The 21,231-nt window shown below is 47.4% G+C and overlaps 1 protein-coding gene across 4 annotated transcripts in view; it reads left to right on the top strand.

Annotated features, from left to right (window-relative positions):
• The window catches only part of CRY2 (cryptochrome circadian regulator 2), a 31,188-nt gene extending 15,980 nt beyond the window's left edge, over nt 1-15,208 (top strand). The window contains exons 4-12 of one of the 4 annotated variants that reach the window (XM_034769567.1): nt 667-851; nt 6,702-6,790; nt 8,197-8,337; nt 8,945-9,256; nt 10,066-10,217; nt 10,382-10,584; nt 11,101-11,190; nt 12,413-12,554; nt 13,105-15,208. In XM_034769567.1, coding sequence (XP_034625458.1) covers nt 667-851; nt 6,702-6,790; nt 8,197-8,337; nt 8,945-9,256; nt 10,066-10,217; nt 10,382-10,584; nt 11,101-11,190; nt 12,413-12,552 — 1,312 coding nt within the window. In that variant the 3' untranslated portion in view covers nt 12,553-12,554; nt 13,105-15,208. The remainder of the gene's footprint in view (nt 1-666; nt 852-6,701; nt 6,791-8,196; nt 8,338-8,944; nt 9,257-10,065; nt 10,218-10,381; nt 10,585-11,100; nt 11,191-12,412; nt 12,555-13,104) is intronic. The other 3 variants (XM_034769568.1, XM_034769569.1, XM_034769570.1) reach the window with 3 other exon arrangements.
• Nucleotides 15,209-21,231: the final 6,023 nt, after the last annotated feature.

Here is a 21,231-nt window from a genome sequence, read left to right as displayed (position 1 = left end):
ATTCAGTATGTGGCAGTATTGCTTGCAATCGTATGGAGTGAGGGAGGGATGGGGATTTTTCTACTCCCAGGAGAGGAGTGAGGCACACTGGGATTTCTCTCCTCTGAGGGGGTAGAGGAGGGGAGAGTGACAGATGGACTGGGATTTTTTTAGTGTGGAGGAAACAGGAACAAGCACAGGCTGGGATTTCTCTATTGCAGTGAGGGGGCCGGATGCAGGCTGGGATTTCTCAACAATGGGTGGGGAGCACATGAAATGATGGAAGCTTGGATTTTGCTGATCTAGAGAGTGAGTGGTTGGACAAGTAAACTAGGATTTGTCATCTGGGGAAGCAATAGAAAAGAGGGTGACAGTTGTAGGTTGGGTTTCTCACTGGGAGAGGGGGGGCACAGATTGTCTCAGGCTTGGGTTTTTCTGGGAGCAGGCCATGGCTTGGGGATTGGTGCAGGCTGAGGTGTCTTTTCCTGGAAATGGGGTTAGCCTGATATTTCTTTCCCTAGTTGAAGGGACGGATCCAAATGGAGGAGGGTGAGTCTGTCTGGGATTTCTCTATCCAGAGAAAAGTGTCCCTGGGTCCAAGGGGGCTAATGCTTGAGTATTCTTCCCCACACCTCCCATGAGAATTAAGCTGTTTTCTAACTCTGTCTCCTGGGCCTGTGTCTCTAGAATAATCGAGCTGAATGGCCACAAACCACCTCTCACGTACAAGCGTTTCCAGACCATCATTAGTCGCATGGAGCTTCCCAGAAAGCCAGTGAGCAGCATAACAAGCCAGCAGATGGAGAAGTGCAAGTCTGAGATCCAGGAGAATCATGATGACACGTATGGAGTCCCATCTCTGGAGGAGCTGGGTATGTGTCCAGGGTTGAGGGGGCTTAACTACCAACCAAACAAGAATGTTTCTTCTGGCAGGAATGCTTCCAAAATGGTTTCACTGTTTTCATCTGACCTGGGCAGGCTATAGCCTTGGGAGTAGCACACAGAATGAGCCATGGAATTTGGGAAAATGAGCCACTGATTGTCCATCTGTCTGTGTTATGCTTGATTCTAGTGCAAACTCATTTCCTTCCTTCCCATATCTCTGTTGATACCTCTCAGGTGTGATCTGCCATCCTTTGCACACTTTTTCAGCCCCGAGGCCCTCACAGTGCTGCTCAGTCCTGACCCACTGCATCCTCTGATATTCTGGTCCCTGACAGGCTGCTTGTGACAGAGATGGAAGTGTTAATCCTGCTAAGCTGAGACTATCACACTTGCTTTACTTTGACTAAAAAGGATTAATTTGGAAACTCAGACAAAAGTTTTTGTTAAAACTGCTACCATCCACCCTTAAGTACCCATTGGTGTCGAGGGAATCGGTGTTTGCTTTCAAGCTGTGTAAGTGCTTGGATTTGATTTGGAGGAAAGAAATTGATGGTAGAGGGGAAGGAGAAAATATGGATGAATAGTTCCTGTCAGACTGTCTGGAATAGTTCACAAGCATGAGTGCCAACCTCAGGACAGACTGTCAAGAAGCAGGACACTCACCCAAATTGGTTGAGAGTTCTGTACTTAAATTTCACCAACCAAGCAACAAGTGATATCTCCTCAAGCGTTATAGCAGCTTAACCATGAAGTTAGACAGTCCTCTTGGGTACTGTCTATCCTGCCACCCAGGCAAACTTGCCTTTGTGATAGATGATCCTTTACACCAAAAAATCACAACAGTACTCAAGTTACTCCCAGGCCCAACGGTCCAGTTGCTCATTTCAGGTAAATTACATCATAAATCTCTCACTAAAGACAACACTTGTAGCCAATCCTATAATTTATTAACTAAGAAAAAGGAATATTATTTACACGATTAAAGTAGGTAAATCCACACTCTCTCTCTCTCTCTCCAGCAGTGAGACTGAGGCTCAGGAGTTGCAAGTGGCTCTTTGCAGCACATGGTATTAACACACTGATATAATTATTAACCAATCAGGATGCTTTTATTATGTTAATCAATTGTAGTTGATAAAATACTTGGTCATTCAGGAGACCAAGAATTATTTATATAGTAAATGAAACCATGAATTCCCACTACTGTGGCTCTTTTGCGTAATGTTTAATCACTAATTTGGCTCCTGAACCACTGAGGTCGGAGTATCCCTGAATTAGTCTTAGATTCCAAAAGGTGATAGAAAATGCTCTGATATGCAAGCTTTTTATGTCCTCTAAAGCTAATCCAAGCCTAGCAGCTTGGGAATCCCGTGCTTATGCTTAGAAATATTTCCCTCTCCAAATTCCAAGCAGCATAATGATCCAGTTATTTCTGGTCAGCAATTTGTATTCCCTGTTTGTGCCATCTCCTCTTCATAGGTTGTGGGGGAGCAATCAATAGTCTTTGTCCTTTTGATGTTTCAAAATGGCTCATTTGGTTTCAATGGGCCGCCTTGTGTGCAGGCCCAGCACTTTACAATAATTAATGCTTCTTTCCTGTTTTGTGAGTTACACAGTTAGAGGGTTACAATGAAAACACTCAATATAACTTTATACCAAGGGATACAGATGTTGTAAGTTAGATCAGTACATGCAACATCCTACAAACATTTCATCAAATCTAACCACTAAACACATTCTTATGAACTTAACATCTATTTAAACAATGCTAATGCTCAGATAAGCCAGGCCGGTTTCTAGCTATGAATTTGTCAGTGTTCAGTGATGCCTAGTGACCTTGGCATGAGCTGGCACCTGGTCTGCCAGTGTCACAGTTCCATGCTTGTCAGCTTCAGTCTCATCAGCTGCTGATGGCTCTACGGCATCAAAAAATGTTCAAGACAGAGGGTGATGCACAAATCCCAACCCCAGATCAAGGATCTGAACCTAAATGTAAGCAAAGGGCAAGGTTATTGCTTGCATTTGGAGTATTGTTCATATGGAGATAACAGTGCAGCTGACAGCTTTCCAGTAGTATCTGGGTACTGTGAGACATTGAGGGGCTGGGAAGTGGGAGGGCTGTGTGAAAAGTTGGTAGGACTCAGCAGAAGCCCTTATGAATGAAAATCATGGGGGATTTGGCTCTTGAGAATAGTCTCAGATCAAAATGAATGTATCTGAACTCCCCTATTGTTTTGTAAGTAGGGAGCTGTATAGGAAAACTGCATTGCTGCTGCCCATATTGTACTTGTTCTGGGGATTAATATGATGTAGGTGCTCAATGCTGTTTAGTCCAGTATCTTCACTAGTACCAGATTGGGAAACTAAGAGTCTCCCTTGACTTGCAGACTGTGTGATGAGATATTTCTGGGTTGACTGGAAGATATTTCATAGATTAGCAAATCTGATAGGGCAGAGATGCCTGTTGTGATAATTGGGCCTCCAGGTTTACCCTAATTGTGAGCTCAACTGTAAAAAGTGTAAGTTCATAAGATGTCACACTAACATATAACAATAAATGTTGGTCGGAAAAGGTGCAAAAGCAACACAGACTGAATTAGTCAAACAAAAAGGCCTACTGATACAACTCAAGAACTGTGCTAAGATCATGCTCGGTATACAAGAAAAGTGTGGAGCCGGAAAACTAATAATCCAAAATTGGTATATTGGCTATTGGGCCTAACTGGTGGACTAAACAATGAGGGGGTGGGGTGTTCCACCCATCGCTCCCTTTTGGGTTCCTAAAGAATGAGACTTTGGGAAGGAAAATTTGGCTACTGGAGTGTGTTTCATTATCATGGCTGCTACTCCCACCCAGGCATTGTGATCCTGAGAGATGCCCTGATGAGGGAGGGACCCAGATGACACAGCCACTTCCACCAGTTCCAGCTGAATCCCAAACACCAGCTGGGATGTGAGACTGTCTCCACCTGCTCCCCCATCTGTCCTTTTCCTTTCTTTTCTTCTTTCTTATCTCTCTCCTTCTTCCTTTTCTCTTACAAGAGTCTGGCTTAGCCAGCGAAGACTCTATTTTGCAATGCTTGTGTAAGCCTGTGACCAGAAAGAGCCAGTTAAATGCAATGTCTTAAACAGCCTAGTGCTGGTACAACTTTGCCAGGTCTTGGAGTGGCTGATAAGACTATGTGCCGTGTCTTGTGTTTTTTCCGGCAGTGAGGGTGCAAGTAAGAGTCAACGTGAGATATAGAAGCTGCATTTTCTATCCTTGTTGTCCTTTTCTCTCTTATTTTGTGTAAAGTTTGTGTTTAATCTTCTAGAAAACAGGATCTGACTTTAACAGCGGCAGCTCTGGTCCATCTCCCCAAAAGGGCAGTTATTACCATCTTTAGTACAATCTAAAACACGATCAAACATGAGTTTTTAGAAGGAAAATCACCCAGCTCAAGTGAACGAGGGATGTTGTTAAAATGAAAACCTTACTCAATACTTACATTTCAAATGCTTTAACTGTTTTTTCCTTTTTTCCCCCCTGTATCTTTAATAAACGGTTAGAGGGATTTCTAATAGTGTTTGCCATGGTGCTAAGCAGGGTGAGGTTTCTGTACAACAAATCCCTAAACTTGTTTAAAATTATTTAATGTTGGAGAGTGATTGGGTTATGAAATCATAGAACAGTAGGGCTGGAAGGGACTTGGAGAAGTCAAGTCCAGCCCTGTGTGCTGTGGCAGGACTGAGTAAAGCTAGACTATCCCTGACAGGTGTTTGTCCAACCTGTTCTTAAAAACATCCAATGATAAGGATTCCACAACCCCATTGGAAGCCTAGTCCAGAGCTTAATTACCCTTATAGTTAGAAAGTTTTTCCTAATGTCTAACCTAAATCTCCCTTGCTGCAGATTAAGCCCATTACTGTTTGTCCTGTCTTCAGTGGACATGGAGAGTAATTGATCACGGTCCTCTTTTATAACAGCCCTTAACAAGACTGTTATCTGGTCCCTACTCAGTCTCCTTTTCTCAAGGCTAAAAGTGCCCAGTTTCTTAACCTTTTCTCATAGGTCAGGTTTTCTAAATCTCTTATCATTTTTGTCACTCTCCTCTGGAGTCTTTCCAATTTGTCCACATCTTTCCTAAAGTGTGACACCCAGAATTGGACACAGTACTGCAGCTGAGGCCTAACCAGTGCCAAATAGAGCAGGAAAGTTACTTCCTGTGTCTTACATGTAGCACTTCTGTTACTACACCCAACAATGATGTTAGCCTTTTTCACAGCAGCATCACATTGACTCGTATTCAGTTTGTGTTCCACTGTAATCCCAGGTTCCTTTCAGCTGTACCACCACCTAGCCAATTCTTTTCCAGTTTATAGTTGTGCATTTGATTTTTTTCCCTTCCTAAGTGAAGTACTTTGCATTTGTCTTTATTGAATGTCATTTTGTTGCTTTCAGGCCAATCTCAGAGGTCGCTGTGAATTCTCATCCTGTCTTCCAAAGTGTTTGCAATCCTTCCCAACTTGGTGTTTTATAAGCATACTCTCCACTCCATTATCTAAGTCATTAATGAAAATATTGAATAGTAACGGACTGCAGTGGGATCCCACTAGATATGCTCTCACAATTTGACAGTGAACCATTAATAACTGCTCTTTGAGTATGGTCTTTCAACCAGCTGTGAACCCACCTGATAATAATTTCATCTAAACCATATTTCCTTACTTTGCTTATGAGAATATCTTTTGGGACTGTCAAGTCTTAAAATAAGACACATCACATCCACTGCTTCCCCGCTATCCACTAAGCAAGTAACCTTGTCTAAGAAGGAAATTAGGTTAGTTTGCCATGATTTGTTCTTGACAACTTCATGCTACCTATTCCTTATAATGGTGTTATCCTCCAGGTGCTTACAAATTGATTGTTTAATAATTTGTTTCAGTATCTTTCCACATAACAAAGTTAGGCTGACTGATTTATAATTCCCCAGGTCCTCTTTTTAAAGACAGGTAACTGTTTGCCCTTCTCCAGTCTTCTGGGACCTCACCCATCCGGCAGGAGTTCTCAAAGATAATTGCTAATGGTTCTGAGATTGCTTCAGCTTGTTCCTTACGTACCTTGATGAATTTCATCAGGTCCTGCCAACTTGAATATATCTAACTTATCTCAGTATTCTTTAACCTGTTCTCTATTCTGGCTTACGTTTCTTTCCCCTTGTTGTTAACTCAACACAATTAATATTATCTGTTCACCATTAATCCTTTTTAGTGAAGACTGACGCAAAATAGGCATTAAACCTTTCAGCTTTCTTGATGTCATCAGTTGTTTGCTCTCCTTCCCTGCTAAGTAGAGGACCTACGCTTGGTCTATCTCTTGCTCTTACTGCATTTAAAGAACTTCATTTTGTTGCATTTTATGACCCTTGCTAGATTTAACTCATTTTATGCCTTAGCTTTTCTAATTGTCAATATCTTCAACTGTTTGGACCCATATAATCTATCTGAATTAATACAACATGCCCCCTGCTGGCTGTTCTGTTTATCATTGATACTGAGCCTGATAGAGGATGCAGTAGATGACCACTCTGCATTGATAGGCTTTGTGTATGAATGATGGTGGGGTGCCCCAAGAATGCTGATTGGAGAACTTAATTTGGGGACAGACTTCGTACTGGGGTGTCAGAGCAGTCATGCTTGCTTTGCTGTAGAAGGATCAGAGCAGCAACAATAAACCAAATATTCAGAGAACTCAGGAGCCATCTTTTTCAAGTCTGATACTGTTGCTGCTGGAGCCCTGCTGGGCCCTTTGCATAGTGTTGGCTTCCAGCCTTACCACCCTGTTTTGTTCCTCTCAGGTTTCCCCACAGATGGTCTTGCCCCAGCAGTTTGGAAAGGAGGGGAGACAGAGGCCTTGGCCCGGCTGGATAAGCATTTGGAAAGAAAGGTAACCAACCCACTTTAACTCAGAAAATGATATTTTCTGCATGCTGAGGCCTCTGGCTAAGAAATATTAACATTGGTTGTCACCCTTGTTTCTGTTGCTTGTAGCAGCAGACACAGCTCTGTGTTGAAGGGAATGCCTCTGTAGGACCCAGGCTTTGTGGGGTATAGGGAATGTTCCCTCCCCACTTCTAGGCTTCAAACGACCCAAACTGAAGTGGAAGTTCATTGATGTACATGCACTTGGGGTGGAATGCACTCACCAAGCAATCCTGGTGTTGCAGTGCCCTTGGAGCATGAAGGGTGTTGAGCCCCATTCTCTCTGGGATAGCATAGATGAAGAGAGCCTCCTACCAAAGTACAGTGCTGGCTGCAGACTGCCTTCCACCTCCTTTTTAATCTTCACTTAGAGACATTTGTGCAGGTGCATTAACAGGACAAGTGCAAACAGCCAGGCTTTTCCCAGGCAGAGCATGTGAGGACTGTTAATACGACATATGCCATTACAATGTGTGGCTCAAGGTATAGCATATCTAGACACTCTCTATTGACCCTGTTCTCTTTATTGTTTCACACAAAGTAAATAACAATAAGAACAGGAGTATTAGGTGTTACTAGTAACAATACAAGATAAAATTACTCAGACAGAAATGACTGAGTTGTCTCTTCAATGCTAACCTTTCTTAATGGTAGTTTTGCAGTTCACAACTTGCATGCTGCATTGGGGGGAAATAAAACTTCAGTGTAATATTCTGCAGGTAGTGCTGAATCTCAGCTTTATGTAATTGCAGGCTGCCATGTTCAATGATAGTCTTTCCTCCTGGAGTCACCTGCTGCATATGCAGGGAGACAGTTAAGATCTCTCCTCATGCAGCTCAGAGTTGGATGTAGACCTCTACTTCGATATAACGCTGTCCTCGGGAGCCAAAAAAATCTTACCGCGTTATAGGTGAAACCGCGTTATATTGAACTTGCTTTGATCCACCGGAGTGTGCAGCCCCGCCCCCCCGGAGCACTGCTTTACTGCGTTGTATCTGAATTCGTGTTATATCATGTCCCGTTATATCGAGGTAGCAGTGTACCTGAAGTACTAGGATGTACCTTTAGGAGGTCCTAGGCCCAGACTACGCTGTGGACAAGAGCTAATAGCCGCCTCCCAGATCAGCATGACTAGATCAAATTCCCTTTAAACGGGAAGTGATTTGTGTGCCTCTCACTGCTGTGGGAGTGCTGGAATATCCAGCTTGAAACATTTCCAACAAATGGATGAAGCCAGTTCAGTAGGGATACTGTCAGAGAAATGTAAGGGGCTTTAATGAACCTACTGGCGATAGTTGTGTCCCTGCCCAGCAGCCTACTCCTTGAACTACTGCATTTCTGAAACGTATTCTCTTTCCCAAATGCTCCTAGGCTTGGGTTGCAAACTATGAAAGGCCAAGGATGAACGCTAACTCGCTGCTGGCGAGCCCCACTGGGCTCAGTCCCTACCTGCGCTTCGGCTGCTTGTCCTGCCGCTTGTTCTACTACCGCCTCTGGGAGCTGTATAAAAAGGTGAGAAAAGGGGGATGAGAGGGTGGGGGATTCCTCCAGAGCAGGCAATCCAGGGACCAGGCTGGTTCTGAGGACGGGGGTTGTGTTTAATTCTCTTGCAGTTCTGTCATATTCCATTGTTTCTGACTCAAGAAGCTGTAGATTGACATTCCCTCCTTCCCCCTGCCTCTCGCTCTTCTGGCTATGAAGCAGTGCTCAGCTCTTTAAATATAGTTGCCCCTCCTGGGGGAAACTTACAAAAATGGTGGGACTCTTGTAGACCTAATTAGTAGATTTTAAAAGTAGCTATCTGGATTCTCAAGCCTGAGCCCTCATAATCATTAGTTCTAGGTTGGCTCTAGTGCTTGTCCTCTTGTTCTGGACGGATCAGTTCCTTCAGTATATCAGACTACATTAAAGACAGGTGCTTTCTGCCCCAGTGAGTCTGGTTTCTGGTAAAGGACTGTTCAGAGGATAGCTCCACAGCTCCAAATGTTACTAGCAGTCTTGGTCCCTGAGTGGGAATTACCTGTAGTGATGGGGCAGAAGGAGGGTTGAGCTGAGCTGCCCAGGTGCAGGAGCTGGGAAAAGCTAATATCTCTTTGCCCTTGCTTCTCCTCTTCTACAGGTGAAGCGTAACAATACACCACCACTCTCACTATATGGGCAGCTTCTCTGGCGGGAATTTTTCTATACGGCAGCCACCAACAATCCCAAATTTGACCGCATGGAGGGGAACCCAATCTGCATCCAGATCCCCTGGGACAGGAATCCTGAAGCCTTGGCAAAATGGGCAGAGGGCAAGACAGGCTTCCCTTGGATTGATGCTATCATGACCCAACTGAAACAAGAAGGCTGGATTCACCACCTGGCCAGGCACGCTGTGGCCTGCTTCCTGACCAGGGGTGACCTCTGGATCAGCTGGGAGTCTGGAGTCAGGGTAAGTCGGGCATTTCCAGAATTAGGCAACAGAGCATGGGGAGCGCGAAATCCTGTTGGCACATTCTGCTGGGATGACAGTACTGTCCTAGCAATCATGGAATAATGTGGAAGAGAGGATGATCTAGCTGGCTTTGCTTCGGTCACGAGCCTAGCTTTTTCTGCCTAGTTCAATTCAGTCCTAAAAGCGATGATGGGATAGTCTGCAGTTACCTAAGTAAATGTAAATGGGACCCATTGATTAATATGGGCTGTTGTTAAAAAGTGCCCCCAGCCCAAGTGGAGGCAGAGGCATCCCTGCCCCGAAGGGCTGAAACTCTGATAGACGGTTGAAGTTGGAATACGCAACTCCTAGGAACCAAATTGGACAGGAATTCAGTGGGTTATTACTAATCTCCTGCTTCCACTCAGAGTGGGGAATGGATAATGTGAGGCCTAGAAGCAAAAACCCTTATTTACTTTTGATTGTTCTGCTGCACAGAACTGCTCTATTCTGCATACTTACATTACACTTCCAGGTTTAAGGTTGGTGTCCAAATCTTGCAGTAGAACTGTACAGCAGAGTCCAAAGCAGCAGGAGCTAACCGGTAGTGTCTGAAAACCTGACCAGACAGGGCTTCTCATTGGAAATGATGGAGATGTAAGGAAGCATGGTCTGGTGTCTGCATTACTGCTCCTGTTCCAGTTACCAAGATCTGTTTCCTGACAACCTGATACTTAGCCTCAGATACTATCTTCTAGTGTTCCCTGCTACTGGGTCTTTCCCTTGGAGGTTGGTTCCCTCAACATCTTTCCCTCTGATTGCTGCAGGTGTTTGATGAGCTATTGCTGGATGCAGATTTCAGTGTGAACGCCGGCAGCTGGATGTGGCTTTCGTGCAGTGCTTTTTTCCAGCAGTTCTTCCACTGCTACTGCCCTGTGGGTTTTGGGCGCCGCACAGATCCCAGTGGTGACTATGTGAGGTGAGTAATATGGGTGGGTGCTTCCCACATACCTCCTAGCATGCCAGTGACACAGCTGCACAATCTGCCTGCCTGGGTGGCTGACTTGTTGCTTATCCCATACTTGTGAACTCTTTGTGGTTGTACTCTGAATAAGATATGTCATCTCTTTATATTTGCTGCAGGCGGTATTTGCCCAAGTTAAAGGGCTTCCCCTCACGGTACATCTATGAGCCATGGAATGCCCCCGAGTCAGTGCAGAAGGCAGCCAAGTGCATCATTGGAGTGGACTACCCCAAACCCATGGTGAACCATGCAGAGACCAGCCGGCTAAACATTGAACGCATGAAACAGATCTACCAGCAGCTGTCACGCTACAGGGGCCTCTGTAAGTACAAGACCCTGTGAGACACTTGCTTCATTGTGCACTTTAACCCTGTATCAGCTGAAGGAGATAAGATGGTTGGGATGGGAGGGGGATTCACAATACAGCAAATGGCAGCTGTGCGCCTGACCAGCCCTTTGCAGGAGGAAGTGGCTTCTGCCAAAAGTTTCTCTAAAGATACATGTTTTCCCTGGGAATGCAGATCATGAGCACCTCAGTATGGCAAGCTGTGGAGGTTGGCAATAGCTCTCAGGTAACTGAAATTGGGAAAGGAGCCTATTGGGGACCAGAAACCCTGTGCTTCGCTCCTAAAGCCCATGCATAAGATCCCAATGAGAAGGGATCATGGGGGGCTGGGACCTGGGTCCCCAGCAAGCACTGTACCAACTGAGCTTTAAACCCAGCTTGTCTTTCATCAGCACGTGCACCACTAGGTGTTTGCACCCAGGGCGTTCTGAGCTCCCCATGAAAAGCAAGAGCCTGTTCCTCAGTGGAAGTCTGTGATCGTTCTCTTCCCAGGTTTGTTGGCCTCCGTCCCTTCCTGTGTGGAAGATCTCAGTAGTCCAGTCACAGACCCAATGTCAGGCCAGGGCAGCAGCACCAGTACAGGTGAGCAGGAGTTGTTGGTAAACTACCTAGACAAGTTAATGGGCACTTGGAGCCCATAACTGGAAGGTTACTTCAGCAAGGAACAGGTGTGTGGGGGGTAGAATAGTGTAGATCAGGGTTGGGCAATTTTCGCAGGGGGGGCCCACTCCACGATTTTTGGTAAGTCGTCATAAGCTGCACATTTCTACTATATTAATGGAGGGGGTAAGCGGACCTGGGAGGGACTTTGGGTGCAGGAGGGAGCTCCGGGCTGGTGCAGAGTGTTGAAGTGCAGGAGGGGGTGTGAGGTGCAGGCACTGGCCAGGAGGCGCTTACCACAGGCGGCTCCTGGCCGGCAATGCAGCAGGGTGCTGCAGCAGGGTGCTCAAGCAGGCTGCCTGTATGTCATGGCCCCCATGCTGCTCGCGGAAGCAGCTGCGGCCAGCTGCTTCTGGCATGTCTCTGCGCACTCCTTGCAGGGAGGGAGGCAGCGGGTCTCTGTGCGCTGCCTCTGCCCGCAAGCACCGCCCCTGCAGCTCCCATTGGCCGGCTTCTGGCCAATGGGAGCTGTGAGGACAGTGTTGGGTTGGGGGCAGTGCACGGAGCCACCTCCACCAGGGGTGCGCAGAGATGGTAGCAGCAGCTGCCCGCTTCTGGGAGTGGTGTAGGGGCACAGCAGACAGGCAGCGTGCCTGAGCGCCCCGCTGCGCCACGGGACTTTGAGGCCTGGACTCAGATCGCAAGGGGGCAGAGGAGGCCAGACAGAAATGTTAGATGGGCCGGATACACCCCACGGGCTGTATTTTGCCTGCCCCAGTATAGATCTTCTTCACTTTCATTTAGATTTGCTGGGAATTCCCAAGAGAGCTCTTCCTAAAAGGCCCACAGAACTGTAGTCAGCGATTCTTTCTGGCATCATGTACAACAGTTCCATGGAACCTGTCTAGACACACAGGACATGGAGGAGTGGGGAGATGGAAATAATTTTTCTATAAAACTAGCCCTTTACTAGAGCAGGAAGACTGTAGTGATTGTCCTGGGCTGGAGTTGTTGAGATTCAGTATCCTGTCTGTTAAACATTGGTGTCCAAAAAAAAAAGTGGGGGGAGGTTGTGGCTGCACTTCCCGTTGCTTTGGCATTGTAGGCTCTCCTTTTTTCCCTGCTGTCTCGGCACATAGGTGTCTAAAGCAGTAAATGTGAGAAGCCACAGGAAATGTTAGTGACTCTCCTCTCCCTCTTGTAGTGCAGAGGCTGTTGCATTGTGGCCAGACCTCTCCAAAGCGTAAACATGAGGGAGTGGAGGAGCTGTGCACTGAAGAGCTGTACAAACGAGCCAAAGTGACGGGTCTGCACATTTCAGAGATCCCCAGCAAGAACTTGTGAACGTGAGTAGCCCCATGATCTTGCTCTGGGATAATTGTAGGGCTGTGGCCATCCTCAGTTGTTTCTTGACAGTTGGTGGTGCCCAACTTTAAGTGCTGTCAGTTTAAATCCTAAACTGTTTTACTGTGGTTTGATGGCCCCACAATACTACCAAGTAACTTCTAGTGGGTCTCCTGTCTTATATTCATGTTGCTATATTGCTTGGCAAGGTTCTAGTTTAGCTGGCCAGCAGAGGGCAGCAGCATAGTTAATTTAGCAAACACAGATTGCTTTTAACTTATGAACCTGTTCTGCAGGGTTTTGCTCCCTTCTCACAGGAACCAGCTGTCCCACATAATCTGTGAAGACAGCCTGGTTCCAATCTGCTCCAAAAGTTGCAGGCTGGGAGGGAGAGCAGCACATCTTTGTGGGGGCAAGATGCTGTTCCTCATAGTCCACTTGAAATGCTCCTGACACTGCTGTTGGAGAGAAGCTGACTGTGTGTGTTCTGTTCTAGCTTGAGTTCTGCAAAGAGGACTGATACCTAAATGCTTCTTTTTTCTTTTCCTGCAGCCAGAGATGGGAGAATCACAAGGGAAGAGTTGGGGTGCTGAAGTGTTCGCCACAGCAATGGAGGGGTGCTGCTTCCAGAGGGATCAGAACTTTTGACCAACAGCTGAAAATGTGGGGTGTCCGTGTGAATGTTTAATTCTGGTGGCTGCCACACAGATATTGCATCACTTGTGCTTGAGTACATTTTGGCTCATTGGCATACAGAAGCCCTGGGACCTAAACCTGTCTCTTCTCAGCCAAACCTGGAATCTGCTCAGATTGGAAGGGGGAAGAGTTTTCCATTCACTCCCAGGTGTAACTTTCCTTCCCATTTGTTTCATGCACTGGTCCATTTGCTGCCTAATTACAGGGAACAGCATCTGCATGTCAGAAGAAATATTCACCCTTCCTATTAAATGGCAGGCAGTGAATTGTCTGTTGCCCCAAAACAGGCCAATTCTCCTGTCTGCATAACAGGGTGCTCCCCAAGGCATCAAGGAGGCATCTGTTTGAACAACTCCAGTATCAAAGCATGTTGAAATGTGCACCTGTATGAGACAGTCAGCAAAGTATTGGCATTGGGAAAAGGATGAAGCTGTAATAATGGGACATCAGTACAGTAGTAACCATGATCACCCTCCCTGGACCAGGGAGCCTTTTAAGATTCATTGAGCAAATAACATTCATACTGGTGCCTGATCGTGACCCTGGCCAGTCTCCAAATGGGGCAGATGCCTAGAATAGGCAGTTGAACGCAGGCTTTTGCCTCTAGGGGTCATCTTGAGAGGAAATTTCAAGAGAAGGGTGACTCTTCTGAAAATAAGCCTATGACTTGATCATAGGTGAAGCTTTCTCCCAGAAATTTGCTCCTCTTAGTAGCAGAGAAAGCTACACCTGGTGGGGAAAACCATTCTGGCCATACTGGGCTCTGGACTCTACCCTTCCTGCACTTTTTGCTTCCTTAAGAAGCCACCCTTTCAAACAGTGAGCAATGTCCAGTGTGGAGCCTGTGCAGTGTCTGATGTGGAGTGACTATACCACTAGAATGAGGCTGGGCTGTTGGGCAGCTCCTATAAGCGAGTCTTCCTTGGGCTCCATAGCCCATTCTTTGTGGATGTCAGCTCCCCTTCCTGTAGGTTGCAGTGCATTTGCATCTGTGTGTTTGGTTTCTGCATTGTGTAACCCTATGGCCATGTACCCTGCACAGCATCCTTCCCCCAACACCTGCATTCAGTGCTTTGTATTCTAACCTGACCGCTTTGTAGGACATACAGACTGTTAACCATACATCCCCTGGTCTTGTTCTGTATTTCATGCTCTGTTTCAATAGGGTGCTCACAGGCCCTCAGGCTGCCTCCCCAGATGATGGGTGGAATAGAGTAGAGGAGCCTCTGTTTCTGCAGCCTTCATAAGGAATTGTCTCCAGTAGCTGTTCTTGACACTACATATTTATTCAGTCTGAAACCCCTACTTGGCACAGACATAGCCCCTAGCCAAAACAGCTGCTTAGATTCACATATAGCCTCACCTACTAACAACCTGCTCCCTTACTGTGACAGTGGAAGACCATAGTTTCCCATCTTGAATAGATTTTGGTTCAATTCTGGGACCCTCGTAAATGATGCTGGGGTTACAAGTATCCACTGATTCAGGAGCATATGAAAGGTTTACAATATGGGGAGGTGGGGCAGTTGTATCAGAACCAAGAGTTTATTAAACAGCAGATAAATAATCTTTCCTGCCTACTAACACTAGGGCATTGACCCCGGATTTCCTTTTCCAGTGGAATCTATTGACCAGGTTTTCCAAGCAAACAGTGAGTTACCGCCCTGACCTTGTTTTGGTGTCTATTTTTCCAGACTAATCTCTTCTAGAGAGGATTTAGAAATAACACAGTAAACCAGCATAGCTGGGGTTTGTCTCCAAATCTACCCAGAGGGGCCCCTGTAGTCTAGTAGCTGTAGCGATTAGGGGAAGGAGAGACCCCTGTCCTCTGCTGCAGAGAGAAGGGGAAAGAAATGCACTTTGTACACTTAGAATTTAGAAATTGTGACTTCTGTCATATGGAAGGTTTCATGGTTGTCTGTAAATATGACATTGTTTTATAAATGTCTTTAACCCTCTACTTACTGTGTTTTCACTTATTTCAAGTGAGTCAGGTGTCGGTTGGAGGGACTTTCTGTGTCGGGGCAGAAAGTCTTCAAGTAGCCTGTTGCAAAGCTTCGTGGCTGTCAGGGGAGGGGAATGTGTGCTGTTCTCCTCCCAGTCATCCCCAGTATTTGTATTCTGGCAGCCAGAGCACCCACAGTTGGCTAGGTGCAGTCCATACAAGACAGAACCTGCTTTGAAGAGCTCTCAATCTGAGAAGATATAAATGTGAAGGGAGAAGAGAGGCAAAGTACACAGTTTATTTTAGGTCTTGATGAGTGTAGTGACTTTTTCAGACAGTCTTAGAGGGTATTCCACATGGAGAGGGTGGCATGGGAAGAATAGAGACAGGGCCATCCTTACCCATACCCAAAGTACACAGCTGCGTAGGGCACCAAGAAATTTTGGGGCATTAAATTTCCTGGTGCTGCTCCAGTCCCTGCTCCGCCTCTTCCCCATGGCCCCTGCCCCAGCCCTTCCCAAAGCTCCAGCCCCACCCCTTCCTGCCCCTAAGGAGTGCAGCAGGGCTGGGCCTGCACTCACCAGTGATGGTAAGTGCAGGGCCCAGCCCCAACTGCACTGCCAGTGAGTGCTGGGGGGCTGTTCCCCTGTGCCCCCCAAACCAGTCCCCCCATGGAGGCCTGGGGCCCACACCACACCCCACACCACCCCTGCTGGGGGTGGGGGTTCTGCATAGGGCCCCAGAATAGCTAGGGACAGCCCTGAATAGAGACTACCCACTTCAACAACCAAGGGGGGTTGAGACCACCATCATTGGAGCAGAGAAGATGAATGACACACTAGTATTCACAAATCTGCCCATTCACCAACTCCACTGGGCTGGACATTGTGTGTGAATGCCTGACTCTCGCTTTCCAAAACAAGCCCTCTACTCTCACGCATGGTGAGAGATCCTGTGGTGATCAGAGGAAAAGCTACAAAGACATACTGAAAGCATATCTCAAGAAAACTGACGTGGACATTGCAAACTGGGAGGGGCAAGCCACCAACCAACCTCAATGGGGCCTCATCCTCCATCAGGCAGTGGCCTGCTTTGAGGAGAAGCACCTTGCCCTCGAAGCTGAAAAAAGAGAGAAGGAAGGAAAAAGAAACAACTTTCTCCATGCAGGCAGCTGACCCACCAGGAAATGTCTGTACCATACGGCAGATATGCGGTTCCAGGATCAGACTCCTGAGTCATCTCAGGACCCATGTGTAAATCTGTGGTAGAGATTCTCGAATCGAGGGATTGCCACTGATGACAGCTCTCCCACCTTAATTAAAAATATAGGCAGAAGAGGGTCTTGTCAAATTTTAGCTGTGTGGGTGGAGAAACGGTTAAATCCTAGATGTTATGGAGGAAGTGGTGGAATTTGGACACTGCCTGGATGGGAGGAAAAAAGGAGTGGATGGTGGAGTTTCAAAGATGATACCTAGATTGAGTCTGAGTGATGGAAAATGGATGGTATCGGTGACAGAACCATCTCTGATTCACTCAGCCAAACCATGAACTGATTGTATGCAAATACAAGGGTGATTGATTGGCTTAGCTAGAAACTAATAGGTGGAGAACTATCCCCAAGCAATGTAAAATCTGGGAATAGTTAATTGGGCACAAATGCTGGAGATAACCTTAAATTTTGTATTATGCCTTTCACTTCAGAGGCTTTTCAAGTGCATTTGAACAGCCTTGGAGCCAAGATGGCTTGCCTCTTGGTTTTATCTTTGTATGTCACCAGAAGTAAGGGAAATTGCAGATAGACATATATTTTCAATGGCAAAAAACCTACGCTTACGTAGAGTTAAAATTACGTGTTGGTATGTTGTCCCCTTGCACAAAATTAAGTAAAACTCAGGAAATTCTAAAAACAAGGAAATACAGATGCCTATTAACACATACCTTTACTATGTCAAACCGACAGCTGCAGAAATGTACAAACTTTTCACTTCCTTTCCACCCATTCACTGTCACCTATTCTAGCTAATATTATTAAAGGACAAAAGGGGCAGGGGATGAGGAAAGATTACCCACACTACCTCCCCTCTACCCTCTTTCAGCAACACCTCAATGTGCACACAGCACCTCCTCACACTGGCCCTTGGCATTATAAAATTCAGAAGGTTGTATGAAAAGCTTGTACGTTTTAGCAAGTGGGGTTGGCAGAGTAAAGGTATGTGTGCTAATAGGCATATTGGGGCATTGCAAAAGAGGGCAGAGTTAAGGTTGTATGGGCAATCTTAATTGTATTTCCTGGTTTTTAGACTTTAGAGTTTTGACAATTCAGCATGGTGAAAGGGGACAGTATGCCACCAACCAACCTTAACTCTGCATTAATGTATTTTTCTTGCTATTTGAATTTCTTAGCTTTTTGATCAGGAAAACATACGTTGTTAGGCATTAGTAAGGATTTAGAGAGTTGTATATATGTCTTGTAATGAGCATACTGAGCCAGCTGCATCTCTCTCTCCCACCATGTGCACACCTATTGGCTGCACCCCACTTGGGGTTGCCACCTTTCTAATTGCTGGTAATTAGCCCTCCCTTGCTCGCTGAATCATCTCCACTCACCCAACCCCCTGGGCTCCCTTTGGGGCTAGGTCAGGAGCTGCTGCAGCCCGACAAGGAGACTGCCTGCAGGTAGGAGGCAGTCCTAGCTGAGCAGGGGCTGGCCTGTGTTAATAATCAGATGCTTCCTCCTGCCCTGTGGTAACTGGACTTTTGGTGTCCAGTCAGTACCTCTGACTGGACACTACCAGGTCCCCTTTTCTATCGGACTTTCCAGTCGAAAACCTGGCATTGGCAACCCTAAATGGCACCCAGACACAGAAGCCAAAGACTGGACTGTCCAGGTAAAACCTGGAGGGGTGGAAACTCTAACCCCACCAACCCTGTTTCTTTCCCTGATATACTGTTGCTGTTACTTTGCTGGAGTGCACTTAGCAGGGCTGTGGGGCGCAGTTAGACTGAGCGGCTAGAGGGTAGTTGGGGGTGCATTGACAGAACTGGAGCTGCAGGCTCGTTGGGTGTGCACTGGCTGGGGTGCACTGGCGTGGCTGAGGAGTGCATGGGGGTTGAGGTGCACTGGCTGAGCTAGCAGTGTCATGCTTCCCTCCTTCTCTTCCCCACCCCTTAATGCCCCTCTCCTGCCAGGAAGCATTCACAGGCCTATTCTCCCCCCTCTCTCCCCGCCAAAGACTTGGGTTACATTCTCCCCCAAAATAAAATTGCTGCTCATGACTCTCAAATCAGAGCAACGTCCAGAGGCTCAGTTCAAAACTCTTTTTGCCTTAGGTGGAGACTTGGGATTAATTTAGCCTTAGTTATGTTAATTGAAGGGTGGATTCACAGCCACTACAGGGGTTTACCATGGGGCGGGGCCCAGAGTCAGAAGGGGCCCTGCCCATCCTGATTTCCCCTGCCCCCAAGCTGGCTGAGTCGGCCAGGAAAGCTGCTCCACCCCACCTTTTCCCACCCCTGCTCTGCCCCAGTCTCGCCCCCACTCCGCCCCTTCCCTGAGCTATGTCCCAGCTAGGGGACTGCAGCAGGGGTCGGGCACGCCCTGCACTCACCGGGGGGTGGGAAGTGGAGCAAGCTGGCCACAGCCCACTCTGCTCTGCCGGCTCCCAGCTGCGCCACCAGTGAGTGCTGGGGGGTGGTTCCCCCCTGTCCCCGAAGGCTGGGTCCCAAGGCTGGGAGCCAGGGGAGCAGAGCCGAGCGGGCTGGGGCCGGGTCACTCCACTTCCTGCCGGCCGGTGAATGTGGGGTCAGGCCTGCCCTGCAATCACCGGGCGGCAGGAAGTGGAGTGAACCGGCCCCAATCCACTCCGTTCCACTGGCTCGTACTGGGGGGCGGTTTCCTTCCTGAAGCGAAGGGGGTGGGATGGGGAGGAGATGGAGCAGTGGGGAAGAGAAGGGGAGGGAGAAAGTGGGGGCAGGAAGGAAGCAGGAGCCCAGCAGGTGGCATCCCCTGGGCAGAAGGTGGGGCTCCCCTGTTAAGCAGGTCCATTGAACCCTCACCCTGACAAGCCCCACCCCTCCCTGCATCTGTACCACACCACTGAGGCCCTGCACCTGGAACCCCCGCCCCTGAGCCCCAAATACCTTCACCTGGATCCCCTGCAGAGTCCCATTGCCCCTACACCTAGATCCCCCCCATGAGCTGCTGTGAATCCAGATCTCCCACTGGGCCACCCACACCCAGACTGCCCCACAGAGAACTCTTACCCCCACCTGGCTCCCCCCACACTAAGTCCCTCTGCACTTGGATCCTGCTGCTGGGCTGAGCTTAATTACACACACCAGGGGGGCAGGGCCCCAGGGTGTTTCTGGGGCAGGCCTGGCCCTTGCACTGCGGCAGGGCTGGGTGCAGTCTCGCTGCTGAGTCCCTGGGGTGGGGTGCGGGGAGGCTGCAGGGTAATCTCCCACCTCCATGCAACCAGTGGCCTGTGCTCCCCATTTCCACATTGGAGCCTCCACATGCACTTATTGATAAATAAAATTTGCAGAATTTTAAAATATTGTGTGCAGAATTTTTAATTTTTTGGTGCAGCATCCCCTCAGGAATATGGGGTGCTGTGCAGCTGTGATGGTGGGACTGTGAGGAAGGAGGTGGGCAGTGAGGAGGTCTATGGGCGGGGGGGCATTGGGCGAGTGGTGTGGTGTGCAGGGTACTGTGCAGTTGTGGTGGGAGGCCAGTGGGGGAGGTCTCTGGGAGGGGTGGGGGATGGGCATACAGATCTGGGTGGAGGTGTCTGGCGAGGGAGCGCTGGGCATAAGGGTGGGGCACTGGGGGGGGACAGTATGGTTTGGGAAGGGTAGGCTGGCAGTACAGGGCTGGGCAGTCCAGTGTGCGTCTGGCACCTGCAGGTTCGTAAACAGTGCCCTCCGGCTGGGCAGGGCAGAGCAGCGCTGCTCCTGCCACGCTGTGCCTCATTGCCTCCAACCTGCCCTTCACGCTGGAGACTGACCATCCTGCCCCCCTACACTTTGCCCCATGGGGGCCCACAAAAAGTTAATCCTTCCCTGTTCACAGCCATCAAGAGGCCTGTTGCGATTTATCCAGTCATTAGTGCCTCTCCCTATAACAATACAAGGCAGTAGAAGGAAACAAGGCTTTTTTGAGGGGGAGAGGGGCTGTAACTCAAACGCCTCAAATAACCCCAATTTTGGATTACTGCCGCAACTCCATACGGCACACCAAATTTCAAAGCAATGCGAATAACCACTCAGATTTTAGAATACTTAACAGGGGTCAAGCTTTAAAGCCTGTAAAATAGTGGGAATGGAAATGGTCTAGCTGTTTTTCCTGTGTTGGTGCATGTGCAGTGTAAAAATGTACACTGTCTTAAAAATTGTTCCCAGTTTGGGTCCCCCAAATATTTAGTGGGCAGCATGTACTACCTTGGGGTAAAATTTGATAGATTGAGATCATTTTGGCCTGCATCACATCAATAGTTTGATCTCTAGCTCTGTGCAAAAAAAAAAAAAAGAAACTTTTTTTTTTAAATTGCTATTTATTTTCAAGGCTTGTATCTCTGGATGGGTCCCTTGGCTCAAATTATTAAATTTTTGGGCCACTAACCTGACCTTCCTGAGGCACACCAAATTTCAAAGAAATCCAACTAAGCATGGCAATTTTAGAGGACTTTAGGAAGATCAACTTTTAAACAGTCACAATGCAACCTCAAGTATGGTGGTGATGCAATCATTTTAAAACCCTTTGACATCTAAAATATGAAGATTGGACTCCTTTAGATGCAAATGTTTGAGAAGAAATAAACAGGCAAATGGCTTAAAATTAAAATCAGATTACCTTAGACAAATTTGGATGTGAACGCATGGCCACCTTATCCACATGGAACACTACATAAGAGGGACATTAATCATGGGATATGTCTCTCCTTAACTGTAGGCTGATATTATGGCTATGATAAATGCCAGCTTTATAGACAGATGGTAGGGAACAGTTTGATAGAAGCCCCATGAGCTTTGTGAGAACA

Source organism: Trachemys scripta, chromosome 4, assembly GCF_013100865.1.
Source record: "Trachemys scripta elegans isolate TJP31775 chromosome 4, CAS_Tse_1.0, whole genome shotgun sequence".
Lineage (NCBI taxonomy): Eukaryota > Metazoa > Chordata > Testudines > Emydidae > Trachemys > Trachemys scripta.
The sequence above is the reverse complement of the archived record's forward strand: the minus strand, read 5'-3'. Positions and strand labels throughout refer to the sequence as shown.